The sequence below is a fragment of the Myxine glutinosa genome, chromosome 1 (assembly GCF_964187855.1).
Source record: "Myxine glutinosa chromosome 1, kmMyxGlut1.1, whole genome shotgun sequence".
In the NCBI taxonomy this organism is placed as follows: Eukaryota; Metazoa; Chordata; class Myxini; order Myxiniformes; family Myxinidae; genus Myxine; species Myxine glutinosa.
In genome coordinates this window covers 341,015,225-341,032,271 of record NC_136261.1, presented here as the reverse complement: position 1 = coordinate 341,032,271, position 17,047 = coordinate 341,015,225, and the positions used below count along the sequence as shown (strand labels likewise).

At 44.7% G+C, this 17,047-nt stretch overlaps 1 protein-coding gene across 1 annotated transcript; it reads right to left on the bottom strand.

The window, feature by feature from the left end:
- Positions 1-2,581: 2,581 nt before the first annotated feature.
- On the bottom strand, positions 2,582-15,114 carry LOC137419520 (beta-1 adrenergic receptor-like). Its single transcript, XM_068105547.2, has 2 exons — positions 14,400-15,114; positions 2,582-3,047 (listed from the first exon to the last, which is right to left on the bottom strand). The coding sequence occupies exons 1-2, from the start codon at positions 15,105-15,107 to the stop codon at positions 2,706-2,708; spliced, it is 1,050 nt and encodes a 349-aa protein (XP_067961648.2). The 5' UTR covers positions 15,108-15,114; the 3' UTR covers positions 2,582-2,705.
- Positions 15,115-17,047: the final 1,933 nt, after the last annotated feature.

Genomic DNA, 17,047 nt, shown 5'->3' with positions numbered 1-17,047 from the left:
GCAAGCAAAGCGGGGCCCCGGCCCGCAGCTTGCTTGTCAGACGTGGAGGCGGGGAGGACGCTTACCTGCGCTCCTGTGTCGCAAAGAAAACGGTGCCCGGACAAGGTGTCCATGATGAACAGGAGGCTGCCGGAATGGCCGACGCTCATGGCCGCAAGTGAGCGCCGGTCGTTTCCCGACCTGTCAAAAGAACACGGCGGGCGGCACGTTTTAGCCTTGAGCCAAACCTGGCATGGTTGTAGCACCAGGTTTGCGGCGGTGGCCCCCACGGTGGCCGTGTCGGCGGCGGTGGTGGTGGCGGCGGCGGTAGTGGGCGGGGCGTAGCAGCGGCCATGAGGGAAGCAGGGGGCGCTGGAGCCTCCGCACCGGGAGCCACTACGGCAGCACCGTACACCGACAGCGTGTCACAGGCCGCGAAATACTTGTCGGCCTCTCCAGCCAGGGCGTGGGGTTTCGTTAGTTTGGAACCGGCCAGCGCGAGGTGCACCTGTGCAGGTAGCTGGCGGAGGGAAAGTGCACGGAACAAGATATCCGGGCGCTGGTCTCCAAGCAGCGACAGCATGAAATCCATCCGGACGGATGGTCATGTGTCGCCGAGGGCGGGAAGTTCCAGGAGGCCGTCGGCCCGTTCGATCTCCGTGAGCCCGAACGTGGCGAGGAGGAGACGTTTGAGCACCTCGTACTTGTTGTCACCCGGCGGGCGCCGAAGGATGGACATGACTCGGGCGGCAGTGCCGGGCCCGAGGGCGGCGACCACGTGGTAGTACCGGGTCTCGTCCGCCGTGATGCCTCGGAGCTGGAATTGAGCTTCGGCCTGCACAAACCAGACGTCGGCTTGCGCTTCCCAAAACTCGGGGAGTTTGACGGCGTTTGTAGCCATGACGCATTCGGGAGTCAGCAACGGCTGAACCAATCGGGGTCACCAGTGTGGTGCTGTGCACACACGACTCGATTGCCAGAGAGGTAGGCCACAATGCGTTGGTACAAACAAAGGGTCTTTATTAAGAGCTCGCACTTCAGCACTGGGCGGGCTCGAGCTTAGAGCTTGCATATATGTCCCGAGGCCACGCCTTGTCCCCGGGCGTGGCCGATCGGTCGAAAGGCGGGGCATGCGCTTTCGTTCTCCGCCTGGACGCTCGTGCCACCCACTGGTGCGCGGAATTATTGTCCCTTGTGCCCGCCACAATAGCCTATTTTACTCCAGGGGGTCCCAGGATTACCCACCCAAAATATCGTTGCGATCGGTTCAGCCGTTTTTGCGGTACCTGGGAACGGACGGACAGACGGACATTTGGTAAATAGCTTATCATGGCGTTTTTGTGGGAGCAACGGTATAACACTAAATTAAGAAATTTGGAGGAATCCTGACATGCGTGGGGTAAGTTTTACTTGCAGAACTGAGCGAAGATCTACTGTAGTATAGGTGTCCCATAAGTGTTGGTTTGATAACATGACCCTTCCTGCCGCTAACATTGCGTTTTTCGTAGTGAACTTTTGAAACTCGCTCCTTCTGTTTAAAACGAAACTGAAAGGGAGGAAGCCCGGGTTGTGCTCTTTTACCAAACAGCTAGCTCGCGCTTGCCAAGCCAGCCGTTCCTTAACGGTTTTGAATGGAGTGCTTGCTCGAATGCTTAAACCACTTGGCGATCTCTCCACAATAAACTTGGTAAATGAACACACACCCAATGTTATTGAGACCAAACCATAGATCGACTGTAATCTATATGTTGGAACCCATCTGTGGATCGGTCCCATCGGCCGATGGGTCTGACCCATCTGTGGATGCACGAGAAATGACAATGCAGACCCATCGCCCGATGGGTCTGCGCCATCTGCGGATGTGTTGTTCACCTTGAAGGAATGTGTTGACAGAATGGTGCTCTTCAATCAGGTACACAGTCATTGGAATTACATGTGGTCGGAATTTAACAGAGATGATTTTTAAATGTTATATTATCTATTTCTACCCATCTATTTATACATTTTGTCAATACATTTTGTAATTAACAGATACATGGCAGTTTTAGTAAAGCTTTACATAACATACTCAACATTCATACAAAACATTTGGTGTTCTTCTGATAATGGCGGAGGGGAATGTTAAATTCCTTTATATTAAATTAAATTAAATAAAATTTAAATTAAATAAAATAATAAAATTTAAATTTTAAAAATAAAAGTTAAATAAAACATTTAAAAATCATCTCTGTTAAATTCCTACCACATGTAATTCCAATGACTGTGTACCTGATTGAAGAGCACCATTCTGTCAACACATTCCTTCAAGGTGAACAACACATCCGCAGATGGCGCAGACCCATCGGCCGATGGGACCGATCCACAGATGGGTTCCAACATATATACCCCAAAGAGGAATGACCCTTTCTGCCCCTCCCGTAGATAGCGGGTGTACTCGTACATCAAAATTAACCTTTTAAAAGTCCATGAAACTATTTAAATAGACAGATTAACTGAAACTTTTCCCAACCTTGGGCATGGGTATATTTTTGCTTGCTTTTCCCATCACTGGGAATGGGTACTTTTACTATTATTGTGAAAGAACGACAAAACAATGATCAAATGATCTTTTAAAACGTTTATTCAAAAGAAATCAAGTTGATTAAATTGAAATATTCACCTTTGTTTATCTGTATATTTCATTGGATTACATTACAGTTTTCTGTTTGAAACAGAATTATTTTGAACTATGATGGTGTTGTTTTACAAAACACAATTCGTTTGTAGGCTGCCATGAATTCAGGGTTTCGTGAATAGAGAAAGGGATTAAATGATGAATTAATATAACCAAGCCAGGTAAAGAATACAAAAAGATGACTTGGTACACATAACTGACAGTAAGCAAGTATTGGAATTGAAACAAAGAATGGAATCCAACAAATGGCAAATATCCCAATGACGAGACTCAATGCTTTAAGGGCCCGATGTTCACTTTTTGACATGGCCTTGATGACACGATTATCAGCATTGGTGTGAAGGTTCCTCTTGATTCCATCAGTTTGGTTGTTGTTCTGAACAATCTGCTGCGCCTTTCAGAGACAAAAAACAACAACAATGCATCAAACTATGTTTATGAACTTCTTTACTTACTTCTTTTGCATAGGGAGAAAAACATTTTTGAAACAAACTTATTGAAGCTTTCATTGAAGTCATAATCATATGATCAACAAGAGGAGGGATTATCCATTTCAGTTTTTTAGTCTTTAGAAGACCCAAGGAAACAAAATGGCTGTTGTAAAATTACGTGCAATAATTTGACATACTAAGCATTTTCGAATTACTTATTTGAAAGCCAAATGTTATGGTAAAATTTTGTTGGAAGAAAACATCTGCCACTCAACGAGTTGCACACAAACACGTGATTGGCATGACACAATATCGTGACGGATTTGGCTTATCGGCGTTAAGAGAGCCACTCTCATCGTATAACATTAGTTATTCCGTCTTATTTTGTTTGGTTATACTAGGGCATGCCCGTACTATATATATATCTAAAATTATATCCCCCCCCTCTATTTACATGAAATGGTTTGGTCCAAAGCGAACGGCTTGCGAGTGGTGACAATCCCCCCCCTCTATTTACATGCAATGGTTCGGTCCAAAGCGAACGGCTTCCGGAGTTTGGTAAAGAAATCGCCATCGCGTACACAAACGCGCAGGAAAGCGAATGAATCGCAAATTCGTTTTTATTAGTTGTAAAACATAGTTTAACGCCAACATAGTTTGCAAACGTGAAATAAATGAATACGCTCTCAAATGTGCCATCCGAGGCAGAGTGTGCCCGCCACGTTCGGCACACGCGATCGTTCGCTGCTCTCTGATTGGTTGAATCGTTTTTTGTACATAGCTCGGTAAGTAATTGTCCGATTAATATGAAACCTTGAAAAGGCACATCCTCGGGTCCCCAGCAATATACCTGGCAAGTTAAAAGTATATCGGACCCGTGGTTGTCGAGAAACAGCGGTCACAGACAAACAGACGTACAGACGTACAAACGTACAAACGTACAGACAGAGATTACTGGAATTATAGATAGATGTACTGTGCTCATGTAAGTAGATATGAGCTGTGAATGTGTAGATAGATGTCGGATACATGTTTTTATTCGGTTCTACATTCTTAACTACAGCCATTCCTGCACATCACACCGCCAAACACGCTTTCCCACCTTTTTCTCCACAACATCTCAGCACAGGAACACTGTGGTGTTGTGTGTGCATCGAAGATACGCGAGAGGGGGCGTGGCCAATAGGAGGAGGAGTTCCGGGTAGAGGAAGGAGCATGGAGAGAATTATTGGAACGGGACCTGCGTCCGATGTTGGATTGAATAAAACAGTTCGATCTTACTGAATTCTTCATTCTTGGAGTACTTTACGCACACAACAAACTGGCGACGAGTATGGCATTGAACTTGAATCCACCGACACCCTTTCTGCAAAACCCGGGTGAGCCTTCGATGCCTTTTACGGCCTGGACTCGTGTCTGAAAACTTCGTGCTGGCGATACAGGAGACTACACTTGCTGATGCGAAGAAGCGCGCACTTTTTATACATTGTTTGGGCACCGAAGGTCAGAGACTCTTCTATACATTAACAGTAGCTGATAATGGCTATGAGACTGCACTTGCGGCCTTGAGGAAATTTTTTTTGTCCCAAGAGTTAATGTCGTGGCAGAAACAATATCAATTTCAACAACGTGGTCAGGAAAATGGCGAGTCTACATCACAATGCATTGCTTCATTAAGGGAGATGGTCGCCACATGTGAGTTTGGAGAGCTGGCAGACGAAATGATCCGGGACCAGCTGGTCGAGAAAACAAATTCACCTCGGATTAGAGAGCGGTTACTGCTAGAAATGGAACTGACATTACAGAAAGCTAAAACCATCGCTACACAGACTGAATCGGCAATGGCGGAGGCCAAGTTCATAGGCCAAGGGGCTGCTAGTGCCATACAGGTCATACATACACCCTGTGCAGACACAGGATTCGCAGAGCAGCAAAAGACCCTTTAGACTTGCTGGGAGAGGTATTTCAGATCAGCGATCCCAACCGGCTCAAGGGAAGATGTGTTAAAGATGCGGTTCCGTAAACCACACAGCTAGTTACTATGGATGCCCAGCAAAGGACGCACAGTGCAACAGCTGCAAAAAGAGAGGACATTTTGCTAAAGTATGCCAGAGCTCAAAACACGTTCACGAAGTGACTGTACTGGACGTGAATGTGTTGAGTGTAGACTATAGGACTCGAGATGCCGATAAGATAATGTGCACTGTACAAGTTACTGCTGCCGGGGGAGAGCCCATGGACATTGAACTAATGTTAGATACAGGCTCGGCAGTATCGATACTTCCTGAATCTGTCTACAGGCAATGTTTCAATAATGTGTCACTGACTGAACCAAAACTACACCTGTTTAGCTACCTGAGAAACCCGATTCCTGTGTGTGGTTGCCTGCATGCCGATGCGACTTTCGAGTATCACTGTGCACCTGCTGAATTCTACATAGTGCGGAGCAGCACTGCCATTCTGGGCAGAGACCTGGTTGCTGCACTCAACATGCAATTGCTGAATGGTAGCATCACTTCTACCACCCAAAACAGGGCAAATCGAACTCCAGTGGCAAATGTTACAGGTGACAGCAAGGAGGACACCCTGGGCTGTGCAAAGGGGTTTATTCATCTCGTTAAAATACGAACCAATGTGACTCCAGTCCAGCAAAAGCTGTGCCGCTTGCCTTTTTCTGTGAGAGATGCTGTTTCTCAGGAGTTGAAAAAGCTCGTTAAATTGGATGTAATTGAGCCAATTCAGTCTTCAGAGTGGGTTTCACCAATTGTAGTGACAATGAAGAAAAACGGAGGGATTCGTCTGTGTGTGGATTTAAGAGAACCAAATAAAGCGGTGGTGATTGACGGATATCCTCTTCCGCATATGGAGGAGATGTTTACAGACCTGTGAGGCAGCACACTTTTCTCCACACTGGATCTGCAAAGTGCATACCCCCAGGTTGTATTGCATGAGCACAGCAGGGACCTCACTGCTTTCGTTACGCATGAGGGACTGTTTCGCTACAAACGAATCACTTACGGACTCGCTTCAGCACCCATTTGTTTCCAGAGGCTGATGTGTGCCATTTAAAAAAACCAGCCCGGAGCTCGGTGTTACCTCGACGATGTAATCGTTTTTGGAGGGACTCCCAAAGCACATGATAAAAACCTCAGAGAGGTACTACAACGTATCGGTGCAGCTGGGATGAAACTGAACCTTTCAAAATGCTACTTCAGACAGACGGAGCTGTCATTTTTAGGACATGTGGTGTCACATGCAGGACTGAAACCTGACCCTGCTCATGTTGTTGCAATGTCACAAGCACCTCCACTGAAAGACGTGCAGAGTTTGCGCTCTTTTCTTGGCTTCGCGTCATGGTATGCAAAATTTATCCCTAACTATGCATCAGTCGTGGAACCTCTGAGAGAATTACTACGGGGAGCATCCACCTTCTCCTGGTCAGTCTATGCACAGCAAAGTTTTGACTCAGTTGAAGAACTGATTGTCAGTAGTCCAGCTCTCGCTCTTTTTGATCCAGAGCTATACACCATAGTGACAACTGATGCCTCTGATTATGGTCTTGGAGCGGTCCTGACGCAAATGCATGCTGACAAAACAGAGAAAACGATCACATTTGCATCCCGAACACTGACTGAATCGGAAAGAAAATATTCCACGGGGGAAAAGGAAGTACTTGGATATGTGTGGGCGACAGAGAAGTGGAGGACTTATCTCTGGGGCAGACATTTCGCATTACGCACTGACCACAGTCCTCTCACTACACTGCTTTCCACAAAAGGATTGGGAAGAGCTGGAATGTGCGTGGCCAGATGGTCCGCACGGCTTCTGTCATATAATTATGACATTCAGCACAAGCCTGGCTCCGAAAATGTAACAGCTGATTGCCCATCTCGCCTGCCTCTACCTACTACAGAGCCAAGCCTCAAGGATGATGTTGAGGTTGTTGCGCTCACAGCAACCCTCACTGCGGTGACAGCTGAAGAATTCAAAACTGCCTGTATTTCCTGCCCTGTTCAAGCAAAGCTGCGGGAAATTATTACAAAGCGCTGGCCGAAAACGTCTAAAGGCCTGGATCCTGATCTCCTCCCTTACTTCAGATTGCAAAGTGAACTGTCATTACAAGAGGACTGCATGATGAGAGGTACTCAACGCCTTCTTGTCCCGGATGCACTACAACCACATTTCATCAAATTAGTGCATGACACTCACCAGGGCATAATGAGGACAAAGCAGCGGTTAAGGGATCTGTACTGGTGGCCGGGAATGGACGCGCACGTAGAGTCCGCAATCAAAGCTTGCATTACTTGTCAGCAGCACGACAAGACAGCTGTGACACATGCATCACCACTGCAGCCAGCTGGTTCCTTATCCTGACGTAGCTTGGGAGAAACTGGCAATCGACATAGTGGGGCCCTTCGATTCTGCACCACTGGACTGTCGTTTCGCTATCACACTCATCGATTATTCAGCAAAAATGGCCAGAAATTGCGTTCACCTCCCAGGTAACTTCCACTACAGTGATCAAGTTCCTGTCATCTGTCTTCAGCAGAGAAGGTAACCCAAAAGAGTTGATATCCGACAATGGTTCACAATTCACCTCTCAGGAATTTGAAACCTTTCTGAAATACAGAGACATTACTCACAGAAAGTCAGCAGTCTACTACCCGCAAGCGAATGGAGAAATAGAACGATTCAATCGAAGCTTAAAATAAAGCTTGCTCACTGCTAACATTGAGGGGAAAGACTGGAAAATATTTACAACAGACTTTCTTCAAACATACCGGGCAACCCGACATGCCACAACACAGCGATCACCTGCTGAACTGCTTCATGGGAGTGAGATGCACACCAAGCTGCATGTATCTTGGTTACAGATACCAAAGGCCAACACACCATCACACAAAGACACAGCACTCACAGTACAAGAAAAGCAGAACAAGCAAAAGGCGTACACAGACAAATGGCGGGGGGCAAAGGATGTGAACTTTGAATGTGGCTCCTTCGTCTGAGTGAGGAAACCTGGCATCCCTCCAAAAGGGACAATCTAAATTTTTAACGCCTCTCCACGTTATGGAGCGAAGAGGATCTCACACGTACAAACTGTCCAATGGACGGATCTGGAATGCTTCTCATTTAGCATCTGCCTGCCAAGGGAATGAAAGAGACGATACTGAGCAACCACTCCTTCCTGGCATCACCGCACCACAAGCTCAAGACACATCAGAATCAGTGCCGGTCGGCCGGGATGCCAGAGTTCGCAGACCTCCAGTCTGGACACGAGATTATGTGATAATGTAATCTAACGTTCTTAGAGAGTAAGAAAAAGAAGCTCTGATAAACTGTTGCATGTCTATTATTACTTGTTGTATGGTTAATCCACGCTGTGGTATTACTACATTTCATCTTATCGTTAACTATATATATTGTTGGTCACTGAGTTATGGTATGCATGTGGTTAAAGAAAGGGGGACATGTGGTGTTGTGCATAGAAGGTATGCTAGAGGGGGCATGGCCAATAGGAGAAGGAGTTCCGGGTAGAGGACGGAGCATGGAGAGGATTGGAACGGGACCTGCGTCCGATGTTGGATTGAATGAAACAGTTGGACCTTACTGAATTCTTCATTCTTGGAGTACTTTATGACACAACAAATACCTAGTTCTATCTTTCTAAAGCCGCCCCAAAACCTCACAAACTACCTCAAACAGGCTTCTTGCACATCATGCCCAGAGGTCCATGCTAAATGGTCCATCAATCATCATTAAAGGCAACAGTGTGCCAAAACATTTCCTGGCAGTGCCCCACACCCCAATCTGCGGGGGTCAATCCCGAATTTTCACAAGGTATTGGGGTTAATGAATACACCAATCACGGGTGGAAAAGAGAGTACCCCCTGGGCCGGGAACCAACCATTGACAATGGCGGACAGCCACATGGGAGATCGGAGGAGATCCCAAAGTAAAAGGGGGAGCACACGAGAGCTCTGGTGGGTCCGTCCGGCTATCTGTCAGTCTTCTTCTTCTTCTTCCGGCTGTCTGTCGTCTTGTTCTTATTGGATTGGAGTTCAGAACATTTCCTCTTGAAGTATTTTCGTATTCTCCCTCTTTGACTGATCTTCCTGGAATTGAAATTATTCAGCAATTGCACTTCCTTTGAGTCCTGCTCTCATTTAAATTCCAACTCCTCTCGCCTTCATGACCTTGAGCTTTTGCCTGCTTTGGAGCCTTCACCTCGTCATCCGGCGAAGCACACCTGCCAAAACCTGTTTCCAGTCTGCGCTACAAACATCTTTATTCCCGGGCGTGCAGATAGACCTGGCAGTTTGGCGGCACCCAGAGCTAGGCCAGGGTGGGCGAGGACTCGGACAAGGATGGACATTTGTGCCAGAGTTACTGGGCTCGGTTGAGCTAGCGCAAGGTGTAGAGGGGCTCGGTTTGTCCTCAACTTTAACTTTCGTATCTCTCCCTTCAATTGTTGGATGTGTCTGGACATATCTTGGGAATTTTATATAGCCCACAGCTCTTAGTGGAATCCTCTCATCTCCTCTAGCTGTCAAGGCTCAAGTACCCCAAAGCAATATCTTGAGCCCAGTAATCCTAATCTTCATCAGTGCTATTTTTCTTGGCTGATGATTCCACCCTCTGCCATATCATTTATCATCCTTCAGACAGGCAGACACCACACTCTTCCCTTTCTGCAGACCTTTGATAGAATCAGCAGCTGGTCCAACTCTTGGAATCTGTCTTTAAACCCAAACAAATCCCACACACTCACTCTGTCTTTCTGAAAGGACCGTCTGACAAACTCTCCAACCTACTTCTTAAACAAACCACTTGAAGAGGTTAAGTCACTCAAACGTTTGGGTCTCATCATCAGCCATGATTTTTCTTGGGTAGACCTTATTTCCAAGATGGAAGCTTTCATCTCAGCACATTATGTGATGGTGTTTGTTCCGTTACATCAGGTTGATCTAAAGCTCATTTGCACTTTTATACTAGAAAAAGGCATTGGCGTGTTGTTATTTTACCATGCATCAAATGGTCCATCTGTTTTATAGGTTTCTATATTGCAGTTCAACACCATGATCAAATTGTATTGAATCTATTGATTCTGGCAGTCTGTGCACCTCGTGGTTGGAGGAAGAAAATGGCTCTCCAAGGACCTCAATTAGATCATTTACATTTGGATTTCAGTCTTTCGTTATTTCACATAACTGTTTGTACTCTGCTCTTCATGTTTGTCTTTGCCTCAAATCCTCTAAAAGAATCGTGCCAGAAAATATTACTATCTCATTTAGAGAACCTTTTCTTGCAAAGACATACTCACAATAAGTATAGAAATGCTCACATTTTTCCTTTTTTTTGTCTGTCCTTTAATTTTGTGAATGTCCTTCGTTGCAAGAGAAAGACGAGAACAGAACTTGGAAGAGAGCATATACCTCCATCAGGCCGAACAGTTGTTTTGTATTCCAGGGATCTGGGAGCAGATCTGAACCAAATTCTAATCGCCACGTTCTTATCGCTTAGCCAACTCATCCATCAAGTTTTCTCATAAGTCGTCTACAACCTTTTGAAATATCATGCCATACCGTATGTCATTTTTCGCCCAATGAATAGAGAAAGGATTTGATGATAAGCAATGGATAATCCCAATGGTGAAGAATCACTTGGAAAATTAAAAAAAATTACTGATCTGGATCTGGATCTTCACCAAAATCGAATCAATTTGTCCCTGTCACACACCCAACTTGTCCACCAAGTTTCGTCCAAATTCGTCCACAAAATTTTGAGATATCTTGTTCACAAACAAACAGACAGGGATGAGATTAGATCATTTATGTCAGACCATAACACATAACCTCCATCCAACTTCGTCGTCCGAGGAAAACCAAGTACAAAAAGTTTTAATTAAAACAAAAGCCGCTTCAAGAATAAAAACAGTGCCTTCGAGTACAAATGATGTGGTCATGGCATTTTTAACATTTCGCCTATAGCTAAAGACAATTGCCAAACTCTTGAAAAACTCATGGTGATGAGGACAAGCCTTTTGCCTTCTGTGCACAGACATGTTTTGTTGCCACCACTTTTGTAGCATGCGAAGCACTCCATATATAACAAGTACAAAAAGTTTTAATGAAAACAAAAGCCGCGTCGATGTTACACAATGCCTAGATGCAGCTGTGCCTATAACGTCGATGTTATAGGCACAGGACATTCCTATTGATTCGATTACTTGATGTTATTTTTGTGCAAAGTGAAAATATATCTCGGCAATTTCCCGTGTGTGGCGACGAATTTTTAATATATCTCGGCAATTTCCCGTGTGTGGCGACGAATTTTTAATATATCTCGGCATTTTCCCGTCTGTTATTTCAGGCGGTGTATGACTAACCATGCCGCGATGTAAAAAAAATATATCTCGGCAATTTCCCGTATGTGGCGACACGTGAACGAAGCTATGCTCCTCTCTCCACATTATTGTGACGACGTATAAATTAAATATTTCATCGTGACGATTGTCATCAAATGGACGAATTTTTAATATGTCTCGGCATTTTCCCGTCTGTTATTTCAGGCGGTGTATGACTGACCATGCCGCGATTTAAAAAAAATATATCTCGGCAATTTCCCGTATGTGGCGACACGTGAACGAAGCTATGCTCCTCTCTCCACATTATTGTGACGACGTATAAATTAAATATTTCATCGTGACGATTGTCATCAAATGGACGAATTTTTAATATATCTCGGCATTTTCCCGTCTGTTATTTCGGGCGGTGTATGACTGACCATGCCGCGATTTAAAAAATATATATCTCAATGGACTTGAAGTTACAGGCCTTTGAGAATTCATTTCGTTCTATAAAGGGCAACTTTCATCGAATTTTCTTCACGTTTTTTTTCAACCGAGTCTAAAACTATGTTAGCGACTGTGAAAAATGAAATGATATATCGAATTTGATTTGAAATAAAACTGGGAGAGAGAGCAAGACACCACAGGCCTACAAAACAGGCCTCAAAGCTATGCGAGTTAATAAAATGATGGATATTTGTTTATATGAAGCCTCTCCCACAATGGGTGGAGCTATGGTTCCCAGAATGGGTGGAGCTTTGAGGTTTTGTCTTCTCTGCAAGAACAACAACAACAAGAAGAAGAAGAACAAGAAGAAGAACAACAACAACAGCAGAGGGCACTCTATGAGCAGCGTCTTGCGATGCGGCTAAAAATAGATAATCCAGACAACACTAAATGGTGCTTGACCACATTGTTTGATTTTTTTCTTGTGACAATAGGCAATGTGACAATGTGACAACAGTGCCCTGACAATATGGCACTGAAACCTCAACTGATAAATACGATAGTCCAAATAATATTGGAACAACAAATGCGAACCTGAAATTAACGTTCCAATGCTGCAGGTGCATATTTATCCTCCATTGCATTTGTTTTTTATCCATTTGTCCATCAACATTTGCTTTATCACAGGGTGTGGCAATAGCTTTATTGTAATGCTATGGATAGGACCGTTACATTTACGATCATGACAATGTACCTGTCATACCATTGTCACTGTGGAATTGGAAACTTTTAAAATCTGCAGTGGCAAGGTGGAGTCAATCCAAACGCACCACCTTGAGACATTTTGGAAAGCGAGAGCCAAGTGACCACTATCAATCATTGAACTTGCTCAGAAGGAAATAATTCAATTATTCATGTGTCATGGTCTAGAGAAAGCATTGGTTCTGACATAGCAGTTTCTTTGGCAAGGGTTACAGTCCTGGAGGGGTCATCGCTCCAACACAGGGATACTTGACTGCGGGCGCAACACTTGGAATTAAAATATGGTGCGGCGATAGCCCACTTGTTGCAACAAAGGACACTGTGGAATATTGTCCATTAACCAATGCCAACAGAAGGGATACCCAGTTTAACATTCATCCGACAGACAACCACAGATTGATTGATACCTTACACCCAACATTGATGATGCAAAACACCAGAAGAACCACCTTTAGAGGCCATTTTCCCCCACAGAGCAGGGCTACCTTTTTCGGGCAACGTGGTCCGATTTTTGAAGCAATGTTTTATGGCCGGATGCACCTTCCTGCCACCAACCCTCTTGCGACACACAGGGAATTACCAGTGCACTGGTACTCAATTTGCCGACCTCGGAAGGATGACAGGCTGAGTCAACCCACCCTGGTGTTGATTTGGCGATCGACCAAGATTCGAACCCAGGATCGTAGGATCCCAAGCCAGCACCCTAATCGCTAAGCCAACACCAGGCTCTATGCGAAACACCAGGATCACTGTTTATAGCTGGGTCGAGATCCGAACCCAGGCTGGACAGCTGGTGCTCCCTCAAGGCTTTCCTGGTGGTTCGGGTGCAGCTTGTGGCAAGGCAACATTTTCTGGGGGTGCAGCTGTGGCGCTGATGCAGTGCCCTCGTACCAGTCAGCTGGTACTCATTTTGCCGACCTCGGAAGGATGACAGGCTGAGTAAACCCTCCTTGTGTTAATTCAATGACATGGGAGGGGGCTCAAACTCAGGACCATATGTTCTCAACTCAGCCAACTTAACTGTAAAGCCTTTATTATATAGCCTTGACAGCGAGAGGAGATGAGAGGATTCCATTAAGAGCTATAGGCTCTCTAAAATGCTCAAGATATTTCCAGCCAGTTGCCCTGATCTCATGCCTGATATTAAAGGCTTCCATCCATGTTGGGAGGGGACAAACAGCATGTCCAATTCGGAATGATCACATCTGAAACTGAACTGATGATCTGAGATCAAGCGGTTGGCGAAAAGGAAGGAGTTAATGTCAACTTCGATGATTACATGACCTTGCTTCTAATTGGAAGCAAGCTAATGAGCATGTAGATTTATGATTAATAATTATCTTTGAAAATATATATATTTTAATGCCGCTTCCTGGACCCTGGCATGTTTCTCATTCCGAAAACTTTTGAACGCATCACTTGAGACTTGAGAGTAAAGCGGCTTTCAAATTTTCAGGATTTCCAATTTCCATAGTCAAGGTTAAAAAACATAAACTTCAATTATATTGGATTGATTCTGCTAAACCTTATACGGATTAAAACGACGAAATGAAAGGAACAAGCATTGTAAAAATTGGCTGAGGTTGAACAAAACTGCCTACTTCGTACATTTATCGCAATGATTAATTGAACAAAACAATTCAGTTCCAAAGACGTTTTTCCAATTGTATTTAAATGTAAAAACTAATAGAGGCATAAAACATAAAATGCCAATATATTTTTGAGTGAATTGCTGAAAGCAAGTAACATCACCTACCTGTCTTTCCGCAACTCTCAGCACCTGAGCATACACAAAGATGATGACAGCAAGTGGGATGTAGAATGCAACCAAAGACCCGACAATAGCAAAGGACTTGCTGGTGATGAAATCACAACATGTAGGGTCATCGTAACAAACTTGCGCTGCAGGATCATCGGAACGCCACCAGCCGAGGTAGATTGGAGGGAAGGAAAGAGTTCCAGCGACAATCCACACGCAAATGATTAGGATGTAAGCTCGACGTCGAGTGAGAACTGATTGATAACGCAGCGGAGATGTAATAGCCACGTATCGATCGATGGCGATCACACACAGAGTTTCAATACTAGCCGTGGCACAGAGCACATCCAAAGAGTTCCACAAAGCACAGGCACTCGACCCGAAATGCCAAGATCCATTGAGAATAAGAGCGGCTCCTGGAGGCATGACTGAAAGACCCATCAACAGATCTGCACATGCGAGTGAACTCACAAAACAATTTGTAACTCCTTGCTTAAGCTGTTGGTTATATGAAATGGCTATGAGCACAAGACCATTTCCTGCCACTGTAATAAATGCCATGAAAAAGAAAAAATATCCCACAGCATCCTGTAATGGCTGGAAGACAAAAACAACACTTATATTTTCGCTCACTGTGCTCATTGTTCTTGGTTGACAATCAAGATACCCAGGAGTTACCTCCGAGCTATTTATCAATGCCTTCATTTCCCCACTGGCATTTTTACCACCATGCATGGGTCATAATCTCTTGGGTAATCAAGTGTGCGCAGTCAGATTCCGGAGGTTTAATCACAAATTCGTTTGTTGAAGAATATGTGCATCTTGGAGTTGCTCGGGAGACCCGGAGGACTGTGAGACCAGAGGGATCAATGTTGGAGTTGAGACGGTGAAAAACACAGAGAAATTGACAGAGAGAGTGATATTGACCTGCTTTTGATGGGAAAACAACAGCCATTTTGCTGTGTTCAAATTGCTGGTGATTCCACTATTGTTGAGATCTTTGGAATAAACCAAATGCAGGAAGGAGAGATGTGATCTTGGGTGTACCAGCCCAGAGGGGAGAACAGTACTCTATTGATTTATGTACAAAGGCCTTGTTTTTCTCCCCAAAGAGGGGAGAACAATATTTTTTTCCAAAAACATTCCACAAATATATTTAAAATAAAGAAACAAAAACCATAATAATAATGGGTTTGCATACGTAAAAACATGTGATGATGATCAGAAGAGCTAGAATACAGAACAGAACATGAACAGAACATGTCTGTCTGTCCAGGTCTCTCTGGAATACTCAAGTCTGTCCAGGTCTCTCTAGAATACTCAAGTCTGTCCAGGTCTCTCACACTAAAATACTCAAGTCTGTCCATGTCTCTCAAGGCATGATTCATCCAGTCATTACTTATCCAATCTGAACCAAACTTGACAGGACTTAGGTTTACACGATGGAAGTTGCAGGGATATGCCGGCAGCCCAGAGCATTTTGGTCAAACGAACAAGGTACCAATATCCGAGTACAGAAACATTTATTGTGTAACCGAACATATTCAGATATGGATGTCTGCCAGGGACCCCCTGCTGCGTGAGGCCCCTGGGGCCCAAAGAGGGGGGCCATATTATGGGCTGGATCAAACATAGGAGGTACCACATGAAACCAAGTTAAAATGAACAATTACACTCCAATAAGTATAAAAAAAACCATCGCCAGACAGATTGTCTGCTGCATAAGGCCTGCCAGACACACCCCAAAAGTTGACCCTGGGGGCACTGTGGTAGAATTGGCCTAGAACATATATCAAAAGTACCACATGAAACCAAATGGAAATCAACAGGTACATCTCACAGATGCAAGTTACTCAATGTTGCAAAGTTGTGCAAAGTTGCAAAGAGAAAGTTACTCAATAAGCTAGAGGAACTACAGGATGGGTTCATGGAAACACCACTCCCACTGATTGATGTGACCTTGATCGATGGTGGACTATTGATCCACTCTTTTCTATCTGCCATTGGGAAGATTAAATCTTATGGAAATCTTGCATGGACACTTCTAGCGTATGTATGTGGCAGCCAAGGGAATGAGGTTCACGTATTGTTTGATACTTATCGTCCCATGTCCCTGAAGGGGAGCGAGAGAAAACTACGTGGAGCCGATGATCGTCCATTCCTCATTACTGGTCCAGAGCAAGCACCCAGACAGGGCTGTCAGAAGTTACTCCAAAACGGGATCTTCAAGGATCAGTTGGCGATATTTCTCCTTAAAGAATGGCAAGAAGATCATTATGGTCCCATCCTAGCAAACAAGATACTTATTGTGTCCCATGGTGGCAACTGTATTCATCTCACATTCAATCAGCTTGATTTGAAGATGTCTGTTGTACACCCAGCCCATCTCCAGGGTAGTCATGAGGAAGCTGACACTCTCCTTGCATTCCATGCATCCAGCGTTACTGGAAATGCAGTGATCAGAGCCTCCGATACTGATATCTTAGTTATTATCCTAGGAATGATAGGAAGGCACCTGACAAGTCACAGACCTACGGCATACAATAGCATTATTATGGATTGTGGATCGGGGAATAGTCGTCGACATATTGATGTCAGCAGCATTGCCACCACCCTGGAGTCAAAGCAGAAGGGACTAGCTGCAG

What these genes read in the sequence shown, in the direction of transcription:
- LOC137419520 (XM_068105547.2), bottom strand. Translation starts at nt 15,107, where the DNA reads ATGAAGGCATTGATAAATAGCTCGGAGGTAACTCCTGGGTATCTTGAT. An exon ending in TGAGAGTTGCGGAAAGACAG is followed by an intron (nt 3,048 to 14,399) that starts GTAGGTGATGTT and finishes TGTCTCTGAAAG; the next exon opens with GCGCAGCAGATTGTTCAGAA.